This window comes from Megalops cyprinoides, chromosome 4 (assembly GCF_013368585.1).
Source record: "Megalops cyprinoides isolate fMegCyp1 chromosome 4, fMegCyp1.pri, whole genome shotgun sequence".
In the NCBI taxonomy this organism is placed as follows: Eukaryota; Metazoa; Chordata; class Actinopteri; order Elopiformes; family Megalopidae; genus Megalops; species Megalops cyprinoides.
In genome coordinates, this window is record NC_050586.1 from 34,064,590 (window position 1) to 34,085,294 (window position 20,705).

The 20,705-nt window shown below is 40.1% G+C and overlaps 1 protein-coding gene across 1 annotated transcript in view; it reads left to right on the forward strand.

Moving 5' to 3' along the window:
* gc (GC vitamin D binding protein) overlaps positions 1-20,705 on the forward strand; it is a 32,656-nt gene that overhangs the window by 739 nt on the left and 11,212 nt on the right. Inside the window, exons 3-4 of the mRNA XM_036525924.1 lie at positions 941-1,073; positions 16,180-16,391. Of these exons, the coding sequence (XP_036381817.1) occupies positions 941-1,073; positions 16,180-16,391 (345 nt within the window). The remainder of the gene's footprint in view (positions 1-940; positions 1,074-16,179; positions 16,392-20,705) is intronic.

Consider the following 20,705-nt stretch of genomic DNA (forward strand, 5'->3'; position numbering starts at 1 on the left):
TACACCACAAATCACCCAGAAATGTTTTTCCCCTTTGCACTGCCGGAGAACATAAGAAATTACAAATGGATTTGTGTATCTACTGTAGCTGATACATAAATGCATGCACAAGGAGGCTCTGTAAATGGAGGAAAAATACCTGAAAAGACAGCAAAGTCTTGTTTGTGGGAAATATGTGTGCAAAAGGCTAAATACAGTCTAAATACAGTCTGTTGTTACATAATAGGGATCAAATTTGCCCTGCAAAGCAATTTACAAATGCTGTTTTCAAGTTGTTCAATTTTGGACAGTTTTCACAATCACAGACACTTATCTCTGCCTGCAAGTATAGCTTGGATCAGATATGGAAGATTAATAAACTCATTCAGGGCCTATTGTTAATTAGCAACCAGTAAAACACAAATTGTTCTTTAAAATAACCACTTCAGTCTGCATAACAAAATGTCATGCTACAGGCACTAATTAATGAAATTACTTTTTCTGTAAGACAAATGTTCTGGTGTCAGTTTTATGATTGCAAAAATTGTGATTCACATAAAACATTTGATCCTGATTAAATGGAGTAAAAGAAATGTATACGTAAATAGATTATTTTTTTAATAAATTAACATTGGCAGCAGGCCAACATTGCTTGCTTCACAGTGGATGTAGAGTGTATTTTATTAAGATGTTTTTAGCCTCAGGCATTCACTTTATGAAGATAATTGATGAAGATGATAGTTGAATGATAGACAGATGAAGTTGTTCAACTGTCAGTGACCATAACAGAAGGGCATTTAGTGAAAAACAAACAAATGCAAAGGCTTGGTGAAATGTGTCATTGAAATTCAAGGGCAAACTCCTTTGAGATTACTTTTATTAATATTACAATGAAAATATTTATCAAAATTACACTTGGTCAGTTTCAGAAAGGGTAAATACACTATCTTTTCCTATTAAGTTTCACAGTTTTGTACAGCCAGAAGTTCCCCAATGGCACATTTGAAGAAGTCAGGTGTGTTGCTGATGAAATGCTTAAACTAGCAGAAAAATGCTGTTCAGAAGAGGCTACTCCTGACTGCTATGACACTGGGGTGAGTTTCTTTCTATTTGCCTTGTTCTAATTCATAACCTACAAAGAGATCACCTTGCTTCAACATATCCTGTGCGTTACTTTACTGAGAAGAGAAAAGAGGGTTTACAAAATACTTGATCACATTAACTGTTATTTTTCACTGATGTCATTTACATACTCATTTTCATTGGATGAATTGCCAAGGTTGGTGGTCCCATCATGTTGGTACCCATTCCATCCACAGCAAGACCGGGGATATGTTTTTATAAATTGCTTCTTTTAAAGGTGATGGCAAATGCTTTCTGGCTAGATCAAGAGTGGGTTTGCACGCACCCCATTATGTCTCATCTGTTTGATCTTCTATTTATAAGCACTTCTCTCCAAGGGCACATTTTCGTTTTAAGTCCTTTTGACAACATCCATTTATTTTCCATTAACAGATTGTGGTACATATAGTCATTACAAATCCCCTGGAAAATCTGACCCGTATGAGACATATGTGCTTGTTGAGCAATGATATCATCCTGCATCCAGACTTTTGGGCTGAATATGACAGCATAAGGCACAACACTTTACACCCGTTACTGGAAGACCCTGCTTTTGTTTGTGTGTGTGTGTGTGTGTGCGTATGTGCAAACTATATGGACGACACAAATAAGAAAACATGTTTCAGGATTAACAGTAAAAGTGTGTTCTTCTGTGTATATTCTGTAATTCCCTAATGTCATCTTAGGTCAGTTTATGCAAAATCAGAATTTAGAATCAGCATTTGGAATGTCTTCACCAGTGGGTTTGGAAAACATACATAAGCATAAACGTTAGGCTGTAAAGGTCTTGGATTTACAGCCCGCATAATGACAAGCCATCTTTATCTGTGACGACAGTATTGGGGCCTTCAGTTTGGATGGAGAAGGTGTGTTTTCTCTCAAACCTTCTGGGTATTTTGATTGGACCTGAATGCTTGGTATAAAATAGGGAGTCTTAGTTTAAACAACTACCCAAAGAAAAGAAGTGCTGGCCACTCATACCAAAGTCTCCTTCGTTTCCTTCAGTGAGGATATCCTGATTCCCAAAAAGCAGAGTTTTCCCTATCAATCCATGCTTATAAGCTATTTAGATGTTTTTAGTTTTTTTTTTTTCAGATTGCATTCTGTTGAAATAATCAAAAACCACATCTATTCATTGTAATTAGGTTATATGTAGAATTATATTATATCATTACTTTACATAATATATGGTGCAATTATTTTATATCTTTCTCTATATATTTATTTAGCAGATGCTCCTATCCAAAGACACATAAAAGGTCACTATGGAAACCTAAATAAGGTATATAATGAAGGGAACAAAAATAAGGCATTTGTGCAGACCAGCAAGTAACATATCAGTGTTCATGCATCAGGATGAAAAATATACAAGCATAGCAGTTATGTACAAAGTTTTTCAAAAGATGACAGTTTAAGAATTATCAAATCATAGACATCTTTGCCAAACAAAGATCAACGCAAGCAATATTACATCTACGTTAAATGTGGCTCACGGTGTCAAATTGAGGAGGCACTGGAAGCTAAACGTATGGCAATTTCAGGTTCTTGGAACCTAGACACAGTTTCAACAGATGGCTTTTCAGTCAGTGTCTGGAGGTGACGAGTGATTCTACAAGACATCATGACACAGTTTAGCTCTGTCCAACACTGAGGGGCAATTAGGAAAGGAGTAGGCGATTTGCTGAAACATAACCATAGCTGAGAGGAAGTGCGGAGTTGAAGTCTTGTTTATCAGGGTCTTACATGTTTTATATACTTATATATAGCTGCAGACAGCTTTTTAAGACATAGCCCATATTTATGCCAGCTAATGAATGGAATGGGGCATGAACATGTATCCCCAAATGGAAAATCCTGACAGACAGTACTTGACAAAGATTGTCTTTTTCCAATGACTATTTAATCTACCTTGGACCCTAATTGTAATTAGCGCACACAAACTTCCATCTGTTGCCTGTAGGAGAGTGTTGCACAACTTAGCAAATTGCTAGGAAGTTTGGGAAGAGAGGCTGTTGCTTTGGTAGTTAAATGGAGTTTAATAGATATTGAGCATTTCCCATTTGTTTGCCTGTGGCCAAGTAAGTCTTTGTTTATTGTATAATTATAAAAACTCCTTGGAAAAAATAATTAATATAATTATTATGAACCAAAGTTTTAAATGATTTTTTGTTTTGGGAGGGTAAGTGGGGGTGCTCCTAGAAAAGTGTAGTTATTTTATCATTCCGAAGGTGTCTCAAGGTGACAAGATCTACCCCACTATTTTAAATCACAAATTATTTTCTCTTGAGAATAATGTTGTCACAAGTTAAACTTTGTGCCAACAGATAACTTCCTATGAGTTGCATGTTCTGAATTAGCTAGTTTGTTATAATTTGAAAGAAAATCAGTTACTTCAATTCATGATATTGATTCATGATTTTATTGTGTTGATAATGTTTATATCCTGTGCTCAGATGACTATAGCTAGCTACAGGTTCTAGCTTTTTATTTGTACCTATATAGAATTTATCCTGTATCAGAACTGGAATTGGAACAATTGAATATTGTGGCAATTCTAGAAAACTGATGCACCACTGGAAAGAAACTTGTGTGCATAATACGTCCATGAGAAATGTTAGCCTACTCTTTCTGTAGCATTCAAGGGCAAAGCTGAAACCCAAGAAATCCTTGCTCAACTAGTCATGGCTGTTGCTGGGGAAACAACTTCTTAGCATTACAGCAGACATTGAGTACAGATTGTTATCACTGTTGCGTATGTCAGGTGCAACTTCATGGTTACAAGCTAGCTAACCCTGTCTCAAAAAAGGTCTCAATTTAGAAAGGGGTAAGCAGCCCTTGAAGGTCTTAGTTGAGCAATTTATCAAAATGCCAGGGCAAAAACAGGCAATGGCAGGTCTAAGGATAGTACTATTAGGATGAAACATCTGTCAGACCCCCCTCTCATGCCCCCTCATAATTTACCAGTGAGGAATACAGATTTGACAGTGCAGCCTCAGCCCACGCTTGCTCAGGAGGAACAGCATGAGAGGATGGCGGATCTGCGTATAACTGATGAGCCTTCCACCTGGCCAAAATTAATTAACGATTAAATATGAGACTTGTGACGGTTAAAGGGCCCAACCAAGACACAGATTCTCCGAGAACTGCTACAACAATCTTGTTTTCACTGTTAATTGTTGGGGTGTGTCCTTCACAATGGAGAATAAGTGAACAGGTAATGACTTGCATCATGCAGCCCTCTGTTTTGCTATAAATTGTTCTCAGAAAATAATACCCCATCACTAGTAGCAGACAGAAAAATACCTCAGCATTTTTCAACACAAGAGCACTGTTTGCCATGTAGACACTTTCAAACAGTTCATGGAAGCTGCACTGGAAATGTCACCTACATCAGTAACATATTCCAATTGTTCACTTTCTATTTGAACACATCCTTACCTTTAGCAGTATATGTGACTTTACTTTTACTTTACAAACCAGGCAGTTGGGAACATTTTTAGGGTTAACTGGGCTGTGTCCTGTGAGAAATGCATATTATTGGGTGAAACTGTGCAGTGCTTGACTTCTGATGTTTTCTTCATGTCCTGTCAATCATCCAACAACAGCCACTGAAAGAACTTTACACTCTAAAATAGAACAGTGCTGAAGTTTGCGTTTTACGAAACTACTGTTTGCTCTCAACCCAAAAATGGTCCCATCTAGGTTGAGAAATCCGACCCTGGATAACAAGCAAATAATGAGCAAAAATGGACTGAATCGGAAGGCCCATGCAACTATACACTGCTGTCCATAATCCAGTGCAAGAGCCCATATGTGAAGGGATGCTGGACCCAGCAGCTACAGATTATAGCACATGAGCAGGTGTTCTGTTCGCCTGCCCGTAGTTTCCTGGCCCTTCAAAGCCCTGTGATGTAACAGACACAGCCTGCTGTTGATCTCTGACCAACACATGGCATGGACCATTGGACACGAAGAGGCTAAAGCCCTTCAGTGGGAAGGTCCTGTTGGGATACAGATCTCTCCAATCACTGCCAGCTGTTTGCTACTGTGGACTGAGTAGACCTCACTCACAGCTCCCCCAGATAACCCCCATCAGGTGGGCCAATGACGACAAGCCTCAGGGTGGGGATGAACTAAATCCAGGATTAGGATTTGATGAGCCGTACCCGGTTCACATGTCTTGCCCAAAGACATGCAGGCCCATGTGTTACAAGGCATAAGATCAGCGGTGGTCATTTTCTTGTTGAAACATGACACGGATAGCAGGCTGAAGGCTGTTACTTGTGAAATGGGAACAGCTAAAATGATTCCAGTATGTGTGTACATCTCTGTGACAGAAGGTGATAATAGTGAAACAATGCATAATTATCTGGAAGTGGTCTATTAAGGAAACCACACATGACATTCTTTGTTATTAAAGCACATGCCTCCAGTTCATCCTGCACAGTAGAACATCTGTGCGGCCAGCTGAAGGCCTATTCCTGTGATTGATGGCAGTGGCGATAATTTAGCCGACCCAGCCACAGAGATGCCTCAGAGCGCTCGGACGCAGAAAGGCTGAAAGGATTCACACAACTATTGGTAAGATAACAGTAATAAATGTGCAGCCATTCTCTGTTTTGGATTATGGTGGATTCACACACAGCTGCTACAAAAGCATCAGCTAAGGCCATGGTTCCCAACCTGGAGTCCAAAGATCACAGGGGTTGCATGAGGCTTTGTCTGGTCTGAGGTTGTGAGGTTGTCCTTTAGTTAGATTTGCACATGTTAAATAAAATTATAATAACACACTTACTGGATAATCAAAAGTCTGTATATAAAACTATTTAAAAAGATACATTTTTTTGGTCCTCACTCAAAAATAGTAGGCTACTTAGTAGGCCACACCTCTGTGACCTGCGCTCTCAATCAGTTTCATCAGGTCAGCTAGCAGCTAGCTGACTAGCTCATCCCGGCTCATCCTTGTTTTTCCTGCAGTCAGAGCATCACTATTTTATGAATGAAACAACATGTCTGAGAAACATAAAGTGCTGATGAATTGATAAAATGGCTGGAGATTGTCAAAGCCAGCTGCACAAGAAGCTTTGGAATGTTCCCTTTGCCATTTAGCTGGATGAAATGACAACAGTTTCAGACGAATCCATGCTCATCGTTTATGTGCGATATATTGACGGGGATGACTTGAAACAAGACATTCTTATGTCTACCAATCTAGCCACAACAACAACAGGCCAAGATATTTTTATGGCTCTGGACTCTTATCTCTCATCCAACAATCTGGCCTATGAGAATCGTGTTTCATGCTGCACTGATGGGGCTGCAGCGATGATGGGCGAAAACAAGGGATTTAACAGCCGATTGAAGGAAAAAGCCCCGGGGTGCGCAATCTTCCACTGCATGCTACATCGCCAAGCATTGGCCAGTAAAAAAAACTTTTGGAAGACCTTAGTAACACCCTGGCAACTGTTGTTAAAGTTGTAAACTTCATTAAAGCTCGCCCTTCTAACAAGAGACTGTTTGCCCAGCTGTGTGAGGATGAAGCACATCAAACACTGCTGTTACACACAGAGGTACACTGGATGTCGCGTGGACAAGTGCTTGTGCGTTTTATGGAACTGCAGGAAAAAAATAAAGGAATTCTTGCAAGATCACAATTGACCAGTGTGCGAACAGCTGACTGATGCGTTTTGGATCAAAACAGCATACCTAGCGGACACATTCACTCTCTACAATGAAACAAACAAGTGTGTGCAGGGTCCTGAATCAAACATCATGCAGTGCAAAGACGCTCTCGACACTTTTGTGTGCAAACTGGAGTACAGAGTTGGAAAAATGTCAAAAGGGGAGTTACAACATTTTCCACTGCTGAGGAAACAGTCTTGTGGCACTGTGTGTGCGTCTTTACGCACTGAGTTTACCCGGCGCATGAACATACTTCGGGAGGAAATTAAGTCCCGTTTTGACAATGTTGATGAATGCTTATCAAAGGAATCATGGGCGATGGACCCCTACATTTCCAGCCTCGAGGACATGGAATACCTCGGCTATGAAAATGAGCTTGCTGACCTTCAAGCCGATTCTGTGTCAAAGAAATATTTCCAGGAGAACGGGTACAAAAAGTTTTGGATTGTCAAAGGACACGCTGTTGCATCCAGACTGGCCAAACACACAGTTACAAGGGTTATTCTCCCATTTAGCACTACGTACCTGTCTGAGCAAGCCTTCAGCGCCCTTGTAACAATAAAAACAAAAGCCCATAACAGGCTCGATGTCCACCAGGACTTTCACACCTGACATCCCATCCCTGGTCAGAGGTATGCAAGCCCAAGGTGGCTATTAGTTTATGAATGAAAAGGATGACACACAGTAAAAAAAAACATAAGGAAGAAGTTATTGATTGTTATTGTTGCTGTTTGTTATTGTTACTTACTGTTATTGGTATAACACATACTGTATAGCTATGTCAAAATCAGTGTTCACATGGTGTGCATATCCATGTGGATATGCAGCAAACTGCCCCTGTTTATGCTGATAATGAATCATTATTATTCTTTTGGTAAGGATGTGTGTGTATAGGCCTACTCTGTTGGGCTGTTAAAAGAAAAAATGTTAAGCTTATGTTTAATGCTTAGCTAAATGTTTAGCTCTCTTGAAAAGAGACATTTATCAAAGGTAAAGGTTCTAAGAATGGAAACAATCATAATTTTTTTCATACTTTTATTGCAATTAATTCGTAATTCAGAACAACCACAAAATGTCCAGTATGTCCTTACAATTATTTCTATTTTTTGTGTGTATTTATTATACACCTGGTGACACAAACAGAAGGAAAGAAATATTCATCCATATATACACATACATATATATACACACATGTATGCACACAAATATTTATATGTACATACATACATGCATACAGATATACCTACATCCACATATGAAGAAGAAAAAAAAAAGAAAAAGAAAAAAAAAACTATAATTGATGTTAATTTTTGCCAATAAAGATTTGGAATGAATCACTTTATTCTTTTGGTGTGTGTGTGTGTGTGTGTGCACTCAACATTTCTTGTGTACCAATCCAACCCTAACCTGACCTCACCCTGACTAATCATGTTTGGTTTGGGCCAGTTCAGGCCTATAACTGAGATATGGCATTCAGGTCTGGGTCAGGTCAGGCTCAACAACTCTGGATGTCAGGTTTTGAAAGCACCGCTGTCTAAAATCTGGTCTAAAATCTCACTTTGAATGAAAGACATATGCACAAAGGGAATTAGATTTTGCCTTCAAGGCTACCAAACATGTCATGCTTGACAGGAGAAACTTATTTCTGCCCAAGTGCCCTCCGTTTTCCTGAAAAGAACTGCCTGTTTTGTTGAACTGTTCAGGCTGAATTTTCCCATTTTTTCTTGTTGACTTGCAGAGACTTTATTCACTATATAGTGCACTGTTTTCCCAACAGGACAGACTGTATTTTGCTCATTTGTTAAGCTGCTAAACCATTGAATTTTTTTCCATGGATCACTGTGTTTTACCAAAAGGAGAGGTTTTGGTAAAATAGTTTTGACACATGTGTGATACTGAATGTGTGTTATTTGATTTCATTATTACCAGTAACCAGGTCAGGTCGAATAAATATTAAAGTCTTTGTTTTCAGGCGGAGTTCAATTTGAATATTACAGTGCTTAGATCAGCTTAGGCTCAGGTTTAAGTGTCAGGCCCATGCAGACTTTTAATTGCCTTAAAACTCAGATGTAGCACCTAAGTAAGATTTTTAAATTTAAATATGTTCTTGAAGTCTCTTTATTTCATTGAACTATGTGAACTGTATGCCCTTGAATCTCCATGAGGTGCTCCAAGAGTCTAGAATGTAACCAGGTTAGCTCCAGAAAATCAGGAGAAAACAGGCAATCACTACAGTGAGTCACTATCAATTTATTTATTTAAACTGCTGTTTTGGGTAGGCACACAGTGAATTAATTTACGAATTTGTTACGAGAAACAATTTTTGTTTTGGTTTTTGGTTTTGGTGTTCTACTCTGTTACCTAGTGATTCTGTTGTGCTTGTTTTGGTACTGGGCCAGCACGTAAAAAATATGGATTTGGTGCATCCCTGCCGCTGTTTACTGAGTGCACAGCACCACTCATAGCAACTCATCCATCGCAGAAATTCAGCGAACTACATACCACAAGGAACCTGGGAATGCCAATCCATATACAGCCTCATTTCCAGCATGGCCACAAATCCCAAAGACATGGCTCACTTCACTAGTTGTGGTTCCAGGATGGTGGCTTGGGCATCACATGGCATGTATCATCAATCCCCAAACAACTGATGTGGCATGGGTGGTATGCCTCCCACATCTGTTCTGACAGAGGGGTGGCACCAAGCTTATGGTAATGTCAGAGGCATATTCCCCATGCTGGGCACCAACATTAAAAAGGGGCCTTTTTAAAAATAGCCTCTTTTCTAATAAGTAACGATAATAACACAGAAGTCCAAGGTGATTTAAAACATGGCACTAGACATGAAACAGTGAGCATTAAGTACACGCTAAACACCATATAACACCTTCAAAATATAACAGACAAGCGGATAAGAAAAAATGTGGGGATAAAAGCAATAAGAAATTAAAATACAGCAGCAAATTAACACTAGTAAGGTTAAATATTTATTAGAAACTGGTTTAAAAATCTATGCCTTGAGAAGTGCTTGCTGACTTACAAAACCTCTGAGAGCTCCAATATGGGCAGACAGCAGCTGTGAAGGCAAGGTGGTCTGAGCAGCCATTTCTAAAAAGTATTGGCCGTCATGGCCCTGACGAGAAAGGCACAGTATTCCCCAGCGCGTGTGTGTTTTTCTCTAATTGCTCTGTTGGACCCATCTGGCTTGTTTGAGGACTGTGAGCAAACGGTGCCCTCATATTTTCAGTCACCAGTAATTTCATCTGACAGAGCCGAAAACACGTCTCCGGTCAGGTCTCAGATTTACCTCTCCCCCAGCTGTCATATTTGAGTGTGTTGTCCAAATATTTCTGTCACTGGTTTCAGATTGTGATGCTGTTTGATTTTAAAATGTATTTATTTCATTGTGGGGTTTTTTTCTTGGTTGTCAACAACTATCACACCATCATTTGGGAAAATTATTTATTTGCTAAAGACGTGCCTCTCTTGTATAAGCAGTGTTAAGTAGGAAATTTTAGCAAATCCCTGACAGCAGCAGAAGAGTGAATGTACGCGAACACATAATGGAATGCAAGCATATGTGCATCTTTAATGCACAGATCATATCCGTTGATAAGGCTCCACACTGCACAGAGCAATCAGAGTTAAACGGTTTCCCACTAAGCAAGTGTTTGCAGTGGGGTAAACATCTGCAGAAGCAGACGACAAATTATGTCTGAAAAATCCCAAATGAGCTGTGTTTTCTTCTGGCGAACACTGAGGCATTCATGTAATCAACTCGGCAGGGTTGCCAGATATTTATGAAACATCTCACCAAATAACCGTTCAAAACCAGACAAAAGCAGCCCAAAAGTAATTCTAAAAAGCATTCCAAGAATACACTGATAAGTCAAAACTTTATGACCACTCACAGGTGTACCGAATAATGTTATCATCTCCAAACAAGGACACCTGTCTAGGTCTGGGTAGATTAGATGACAAGCGAGCCATCAGTTCTTGTAGTCAACGTGTTGGATGCAGGAGAAATGGGCAGGAGTAAAGACCTGAACGACTTTGACAAGGGCCAAATTATTATGGCCATACGACTGGGTCAGAGCATCTCTGAAACGGCAAGGCTTGTGGGGTGCTCCCGGTCAGCAGTGGTGACTACCTAACGACAGTGGTCCGAGGAGGTACAAACCACACCGGTGACATGGTGTTTGGCACCCAAGGCTCATCAATGCGCAAGGGAAACAAAGGCTATCCCATCTGGTCCAAACCAACAGAAGGTCTACTGTGCCACAAGTCACAGAAAATTTTAATGATGGTTACAGGAGGAATGTGTCACAACACAGTGCATTGTACCCTCCTGCGTATGGGGCTGCATAGCTGCAGACCGGTCAGAGTGCCCATGATGACCCCTGTCCACCGTCGTAAGCGGCTACAACAGGCACGCAAGTGTCGGAACTGGACCTTAGAGCAGTGTAAGAAGGTCATCTGGTCCGATGAGTCCCATTTTCTTTTAGATCATGTGGATGGCCGTGTACGTGTGCGCCGTTTACCTGGGGAATTGATGGCACCAGGATGCACTGTGAGAAGACAACAAGTCAGTGGAGGGAGTGTGATGCTCTGGGCAATGTTCTGCTGGGAAACCCTGGGTGCGGCCATTCCTGTGGATGTCAATTTGACACGTGCCTAAACATTGTTGTAGACCAGGTACACCCCTTCATGGCAATGGTATTCCCTGATGACAGTGGCCTCTTTCAGCAGGATAATGCACCCTGCCACACTGCACACATTGTTTGGGAATGTTTTGAAGAACATGATGAAGTGCTCAAGGTTTTGCCCTGGTCTCCAAATTCTCCAGATCTCAGTCCAATTGAGCATCTGTGGGATGTGCTGGACCGACAAGTCCAATCCACAGCGGCTCCACCTCGCAACTTACAGGACTTGAAGGATCTGCTGCTAATGTTTTGGTGCCAGATACCACAGAACACCTTCAGGGGTCTTGTAGAGTCCCCTGAAGGTCAGCGCTGTTTTGGCGGCACATAGAGGACCATCAGTTTATTAGGCAAGTGGTCATAATGTTTTGGCTCATCAGTGTATACCAAACCTGGCTACAGACATAAAGTTATATGCTATCTTTCAGTAGTTCACTTTGTGACAATGTAATTGTAAAAACATGCCAAAAAATAATCCATTTTATCTGCGTTTCTTGCTCAGTGAATGTTATTCAGGGACACTATAAAATAATCCTAGGAATGACAACTTTCAGAGTGCTGTACTAGTTTCCAGTATTTTTCAGATTTGTTCACACTAACACTTATGAAACCTACACATGTATATGCATGTGGTGCTTATTGCTTAAATTTCCATTTCATTTAACTTACCAGTTACCCAGAAACTAGGGTTACTGCTGTGAAAAAAAGATAGTTAGTGGGATTTTAGACCATGGCCTACCACTTGAAGCTGGCTGCATCTGGTCGCTTGGGGAGTTTCATTTTTACGATGAGTTTGAGAGAAGACAGAAGCAAGCCACAACATCACCTAATGAGCTGTGCTATTTGTTCAGGGCCATTAGTTCAGAACAGGGGCTGAGCGAGTCCACTGATCATTTTAATGATCTGGGCGGGGTGACAAAAGACACAGTGATGATTAGAGGGACCCAGCCACAGATCTGTGCAGCGCACGGCTAAACCAGAAAAAAAAAACACACATGCATGGATATGATTTACATTTATTTATTTCGCTGACACTCCAGAGCTACTTACAAATTAGAGAACATTCAGTACATATCATCAGGAAAATAAACATCAACATTAAAATAAGAATAATCAAGCAACACTTTCAATTAAATAAAGTCTGCTAAATAAATAAATGTAAATGTAAATGTAAATACATATAAGTAGAGAATCCTTGTTGGACCAACATACTGCACATTTTAATCTATATAAGCAGCAAAAAAACAGAGTCTAGATGAAAGAGAGTGAAAAATGTTGGGTACAATTACAGACGTGGCATTCATACCACACGGTCCACTTATTTCATGCTTCATGTTTTTTCACAATCTTCAGCCATGCCACACTGGTACTTAGGTGCTCTCTGTAGGTGTGTTTCTATCTTTGCCTATTCTAAAATAAATACTCTGTACTCTGTAACATGGGTGGAGTGGAGAGATACAGTTTGAATTATAAATGTAGGACTGAAATTACAGTTCAGAACATGATCTGCTAAATCCATGACTAATTAGTGAAAAAAGAGCTCTATCTACCACAGGATCAATTAATATAAGATGGTATAAGTCAGCACAACAATGTCATTGAAACTGAAAGCAGAGTTTAAAATTTGAGATTTTGGATGTCAGCTCAGTGCACAGTGTACTGCTTAAACACTATATGGCCAAAAGTATGTGGACACCTGACCATCACACCTACATGATTCTGTCTGCCGTGTTGTCTGTCTTTTTAACCATGATTAAAAACATTATAAAGAGTGTAAGAGATTGAGCTACACATTTGCAAATTTCCACAGCTCTACTTGTAGAAGCTCACTCCTCTTTTCTGTCTGTGAGAAATTTGCATGACTAGGAAACATAAGAACTAAGAACATAAGAAAGAGTGAAATGGATTCATATGAGGATGTGCTACTTGCCACAGTTGTATTTCTAAAACTGTATTTCTAAAACCATCTGTCCATAGGTAGTCCTATTTGTCCTTTACATAATAAACGTAATACATTGTAATGATGGGAACCTACACAGGTTTGTCCACAACACACACAGTGTCTATAGAGTGTGTCGAGCACTGTGTCAAGAAAGTCTGAACCACGTGCTCTGCTTCCACTACCAGGCCTGGTACAACAGACCATGTTTTAATAGATGTCTGTGAAAAGGACACTTCTTTGTGTCAGTACAAAATTCAGCTTTAACGGCTTCCCACCTATGCCCTTTATTCTGCTGACAGAACTCAGCTTGATATGGCTCCTGTATTCTACCTTATTACAGTTTTTTGTAAATGTAAAACTTCCCAGATCAATTTGATTCAATTAATTGGTTCTTTGTTGTAGTGCTTGCACAGCAGTGGCTCTACAAAGAGTGTTTGTTTACTGTACAAAATACTTTTCAGTGTACTCATCTGGCAACTTGCAATGGGTCATTATTACACCAGCGTTCTCAATGGCACTCCACACAGCATAATATGCTGCATATGCAGACGGATCTTCTTCATGTTGCACATTACCGGTGCCACTTACTGAATGATTAACTCAAAAAACAAACAGTTACAGAACTGCTAAATTGCTTTCAGTTTGAGAGTACTGGTTCAGTTCTAAAGGTTGTTTTGTAAAGGGGTACACCGTGTTATTAACCCTATCAAGCTATCGCCCCTCCATCTGGTCAAAAAGAAACTTATCTGCTTACTTCCTGTAAAACAGCAGATTTTAAAGCCTTATATATTCATATAGGCATGGCGCAATGCTTTCCAATGTCATACCAAGCATCTCCTTGGACCATTCCTTTTGAAAGATACTTTTCTTTCTGTCAAATACATCCCTAAGCATATGTGTTATTGCGTGTTGGACAGTTTGAATACTGAATACTGTCTAATCACAAACAGTTAGTACCCTTAGAAAAGTTGGTAGCATACATTTTTAACAGAATGAAAGCAACCAAATAAAAAGCATCTGAATTACAGGTTGGGATTTTTGAACCTGAAAGCAAAACTTTGAGTGACCCTGCAAGGGACTTTAGAGTGTTTTCAGAGTTGTAATGCTCTGTACTTTCATGCTCTGTACAGCAGGTTCTCAAGCGTCTAACTCCCTGAGGGATTGGGTATGTGCCAACCTTTTATCACAGCATTTTACATTTTTATTCACTACCCAGGCAGCTGCTGGTCTATATCAAAGTATTATCTAGACAGTTAGATGGATAATTGCTAATAATGCAATATCAAATATGTATTGTCATTATTATGATACTGACAAGGAATATACTTAGCTATGAAAGAATGCAAACACCCCTAGCCTTTGAATGAAAAGCAGTACAAGTATGGCAGCAAATTTGTGATAGAGACTCCAGGTTTTACACTGACATCCCTGAAACACTTTTTCCTGATATCCCTGTGAAAATGCCTAATGCTGTGTGTATGGGCTGCTGGCCATGTCTGACCTGAATATATAAAGTAATGTGGTGTCCTCAGACAGCCCGTGACCATGGGGGCATATTAATGTTTACGCATTGTTATTGTGACAACCAAACGAGTCGAACAAAAGTAGTTTTCACACTTTCAATTAAACATCCCCTGTTGCATCTTGTGAAATTACCGGCGCCCTGCTGTGCTCTGAATAATCTCTCTGGTAGAGGACGAAGATACTGAAAGCACACCTCAGCAGGACTGTGGCTTTCAAATCCCCTCTTTCACATAACACAAAAACTGTGAAACAATTGCATTGGATGAAAATTCAATTTTCATGCATTAGTGCTCATATTTATGTGCTAAAAATACAGAAAATCCCAGATGGCCTTGTTTTTGCGCACAACGGCATGACAGAAATTGCTTCCTTGTATCTCTGAACTGCCTCTTAATTTTGTTTAAAAACTCTAATCAACTGCCAAGGTAACAGGATAAATGGGAGGACAGTAGACTGGAAGGTGATTAAGACACCCTGAAAAGAAATACAGAAAGCAGGCCATTAGAATTGTAACAGTACTCGCTGTTTTAATGGTGGTGACTCACGTTGCAGAGCGTTATATAGTACTTTCAACAATAAAATGATAGTGAGGTGTTCATGACTCAACTGACAAACCTGAAAAAAAATATTATGCCGATGCTGGCAATTAACTAAATGGTTTTTAGAAATTTAAGATTAAAATGTGTAATGCACTTACCACGTACTAGACGAGAACACTCGTTCCCTTCACCTCAAGCTCTCCAATACTATCGCTTATTATTATTCCATTTGGAATCACAAATTGCCCTCAAAAGCAAGGTTGTAAAATCATGTCCTGATGATTTAAACAGGTGCAGCCTGGCACCACTTCACAGTTCATGTTCCTATGATTATTGGCCACATTAGGGCTTCAGATAGTGTTTCCTTTTGAGTGCACCGCGCCATTTGTTGTTTATGATTTTGAAACTTTCTGGCCCAACAGCAGCGTTTTTCCAAGAAAGTTTTAACTTAGAGGAAAAACAATTCTGGAGCACAGTTAAATCCATATATTCAAATGGCTTTGCTGGCATTTGCTTGGAGTGATGATTCTGAAATGTAATGAAGGCCTCTGGAGAATGCATACTGTTCATCACAATTCCCCACCGGGGTTGCACTGTGCTTTGAACCAACTGAACACAGGGGAAAGAACACTGGGGAAATGGGGGAGCGGAGGAAATTAAGGACTCTAATGATGATTTCTCCTTCTTTCAGGCGACTAGGATATCCGACATTTCATGTGGGAAGGACTCGCCGTTTCCCAAACATCCGGGAATCGGCACATGCTGCGCCGAACAGGGCCTGGAGAGGAAGCTGTGCTTGGCCAGCCTGCGCTACACCGCCGAGGAGCTCCCCTCGCTCCTGGAACCATCAAACGAAGAAATATGTGAGCAGTACCGACAGAACGCTAGTGAATATTCATCCAGGTGAGTGTCCAGTAAAATCCATCATGTATATAAAAAGTCTGCAGTGTTTTTGTTGTGTGTGAAAGCTTCCCGCCCATTCCCTTGTTTCCGATGCGAGGCACTAGTGCGTGTCAGAGTAACAAGACTCATTTTATGCGCGGGTCTGAGACACTATAGAGTCAGTGGGGCGAGCAGATTCCCAAAACGAGGAGGGGGATAAATCTGTTCATCTCAATGCACTTCTCAAAAAAGCAGAGGCCTTGGGTCGCTCAACATTGTGTCAACATGTATCGTCTTTGTCTCAGGGCCTTCAGGTTTTGCAGTAGTGTAACAGACTACACAAGGGTGAAAGGAGCCTACTTAATCTGATGAAAAAGCTGCATGGTTTTGCTGAACGCCCACTGTGGCATGGCGAGTGTGTATATATATGATCAGGTGTGTGAAGAGGAAAGAGGGGAAAAAAGCTGGTGAAGGAGCGTTAGTGAATAATATTTACAGCTTTTGTTCAGAGTAACCATAGTCCAGACCTGCCCTGTTTTCACCAGGCCAGTAGCTCTCCATTTCTCCTTGTTTGTACATGATTTTTGCTGTTGATATGTTTATTTGTTTACCCAACATCACTTCATTACATCATTAACCATTGCTTTAAGCTCCACACAGAAAATGTTTTATTTCTTTTACTCTACAATCCTGCCTTTCAAAGTTATTTGGAAAGGGTGGCCTGTACACCCAGGATCCTGAGTAGGTCTGTGGTGAAGGTGTTCCCTTTGAACACCTTTACCCTTTTGAACAATCTTCTTCATAAACCTGCACTTGAAGTTTCTTCAACTGACTCATGTCTGTGCTAGCTCAACTTGTGGACTGTGGTGTGAAAAGAAATGGCAGGTGATATCGCATGGTTTGGAGAACAGTGCCTGTGCTCTCCCAGGCTACAGTGGGGGCCGGCATTCTAAATTGGGTGAAAATGGTTAAAAAAAAAGTTCGGGCTCCCATATTTATGTAAAAATTAAATAAATATCCATTAATTTTAAGCCTTAGTAAAAGGCAGATATACCTGACGTATGAACACTGAATAATAGTTACTTATTTTTATGTTTCTGTGTAACCAGGCCAAATAATTAAGCTGCTTCCTTTTTTTTTCTTAAACACAAAAGACTCCTTGGGGAAAAAAAAAAAAGTTTCATCCAGCCATAACAGCAAATGAGTTTTCACTTTACAACAGCTCTGTAGAAAAAATGTTCTTTTAATGAAATCTTTGGCTTCATTAACTCTGACTTTTTTGTTTCCATCTGTGTCCTTTGTCAGAGAGAACACATCAAATATTAAGTATTTTCAAGGGCTTCTCCCAAAGAGCTCAAACCAAACCGCTTTTGTTTTTGTCCCACGTCACCGTAGCGTTGACAGCCATCCAGATGGCGGGACAATGAGATGTAGGTACAGCTCCACATGGCTCCCTTGGGAATGACCGTTAACTCCACTGCACTGTGTAGCCAAGCAGACAGCAGAAGCTCTGGATTTCAGTAAACTCTGCAGGTATTTTTGGATAAAGCCTCTGAAAGCCTTACACGGCAAGGGCGTAACCATGATATAGACATTGGGGGGATCCAAATGAATTTCCAACAATTCTATTACATTTATATATGAAAATTCAAACATTTAGAACATAGTTTTGAGGACTACATTGACCATTTGAATTCACATTTAAAGGAATAGTCTGTGATTTCTACTAGAGTGGCTGCCCCTCCACTTCGTTTTGTTTTGGTCAGTTGCTTACTGTTTACTGACTTTAAACACACCTACCAATTACTTAGAAGTATGCCTTTTCCAGTAGTAGCGAACAGGATAGCTTCCAATGGGAAAAAATTACATATCCAAAGCATGTTTATGTAAATATTGTGATTAGAACGACAACTAATGCTGTACTTGAACAAATGACAGATTATCCCTTTAACAAAAAAATGTGCTATGGACTTTTAAGTAAGTCCAGCTTAATTTGTATTTTGTTGATTTGTCTCAAAATAAAAGTCTGTGCATTTACACTGAAAAGTCTAATGTGAATGAAATCATTGTAGAATTCAGAAGTAAAAGCAAAGTCTGTCATTTACATTGAAAAATCTTGTTGCGAATGAAATCATTGACTTGAACAGAATTAAACATGAGGTCCTCTGACAGGTCCTCTGACATCTGTTATCAACCCAATAGACACAAAACATAAATATATAATATAGCTGCAAGCAGCGATTAACGGGGCCCAAGCAAAATGGCAACAATTTGTGCCTTGTGAAGAGAGGCATATGTGTGCAGACTTCCATGACTGTAGATCAATGGGGGCATGAGATATGGCTATTCAAAGTTTGCGTTTTCAATTGATCGCTGTAGCGCCCCCCGATCAGTGTATTTTTTTATTATTGTCTGCTCTGACAAAATTACTACCATACTGCAAAGTTTCAAAAAGATCAACTGGGCAGTTTGGGCAATTTTCCAGATTTGCAAAAGGCAGCACAAGAAAAAAATAAGAACAGGAATCTCTACAATTACAATAGGGTATGCACATATGATGCACATACACATATGATGCACATACACATATATGCACATTCGTGCTTGGCCCCCTACTAAATAACTATAAATACAATAGGGTGCCTTCGCAGCTTTGGTGCTTGGCCCCCTAATTATTTATACAGGTATGGGGTGTGGGCATCAGTGTCACTAGGGTATGCAGTGTTGGATGTATTGTCGGAACTCAGGCAGGGACTCAGGCGCAGACAGCGGAATGGGGTGCACAAAGCAAAGTATAATTAAGCCAATACGGGGAATCCAGAAAACGAAGTCAAAACAGGCGAAATCGGAAAACCAGAAAAGCACGGCTAACAATACCAAATAACAGATCCAAAAACAGGGTCGAGGGAAACAGGCAAGATCGGTGAAACAGGCTGGCAGGCAGAAACAGATAACTGAGACGAACTAGCGACGATACAAGAACCAAGCAGGGAAGATATAGGGTAAGGCTGATGAGGAGATGGGATGCAGGTGTGCAGGCAGGCAGGTAGAGACAATCAGGTGGGCGGAGACAAGGCGGAGAGCGGGGCAGGGCTAGAACACAAGGAAGCACATGGAACAAAAGCACATGGACAGGGAAACGAAAACAACCGGCTAAGACGCCGCAGTCATGACATGTATGCTGTTTAGCTAGCTGTATAGTAAGTGTGTAAAGAACAGTGTACAATGTACAGTAGTTACAGTTACTTGAAACGGTAGCTATTGCCTTATATACTAAACTAACATTACCTATTTAGGTATCTAGTTACCTACTGTTTGAAAAAAAAAACTTGTATGTCTGGCTGCCGATCCTGCTTTCTCTGCTTTTTAGCCATTGCTTCCTACATTTGTTCATCTCCCCTGACTGATCAAATTAAAAAACCATCAGATTACCATCATAGCACAGAATGATGTGCTAAATCAGACAACCGAGTTGTGTATACTAGCAAACCATGGGCGCAACCAAGTGTACAATTGGGAGGGGGGGTGTGTCACACACTCATGTTTTCCTTAACAAACAGAAATAAATTGAAAATAAATAGGAAATAACAAGAGACAGATCCGTTGACAGGGTTCATAAAAGGAGGACATATTTAACATATTTTCTACTGTACATTGGGGAGGAATGTACAAAGAATGTGTGGTTATGCTCATGTTGCACAGAACATCTTAGCTGCAGGTTATATTGACGTACACAAAAGAAATAAGCCACACGGTGGATTGCCAGACAACCAGGAAAAGAGCTAGCACTCAGATCTGTTAGCTATGTGTTGCATTGTGTGGCTTACTCTTGTGTGCACACTCTCCCTCCCAAACACACATAACACTTTCACAAACACTTTCCCCAAATCCTGAATGGTCCGTTTACCAGGGAGTTGGGCATTTTGCCAAGAAAACAATCATTAATAATAACAACTGCTATAAGTCTAATGCTCCCTTACCTTCCAAAACAACATGAAATGTTTTTTTAAAGATTGGCAAAGATGAGGCATTACGCTTGACAGAACAACAGTGGAAATTCTTCTCAGGTCTGTCAGGGAAGATGAGGGTTGAAGGGGAAAATGATTTGGATTGTACTGTAGTGATGGTGACATTCAAGCAGAAGAGAAATCCATTATCAAAGAGTCCTGAAGGGAAATGTGGCAGTCAACTGTCAGTTGCATTATCAAAGAATAAACACATTCAAAAATGCACATTTGTAAATATAATTTTTTTATATATAAAAGCACTCTTTCTATGCAAAGACACTAACCAGGTGGGTCCAAAGACCAATTTGATCACATTTGCTTTACATAT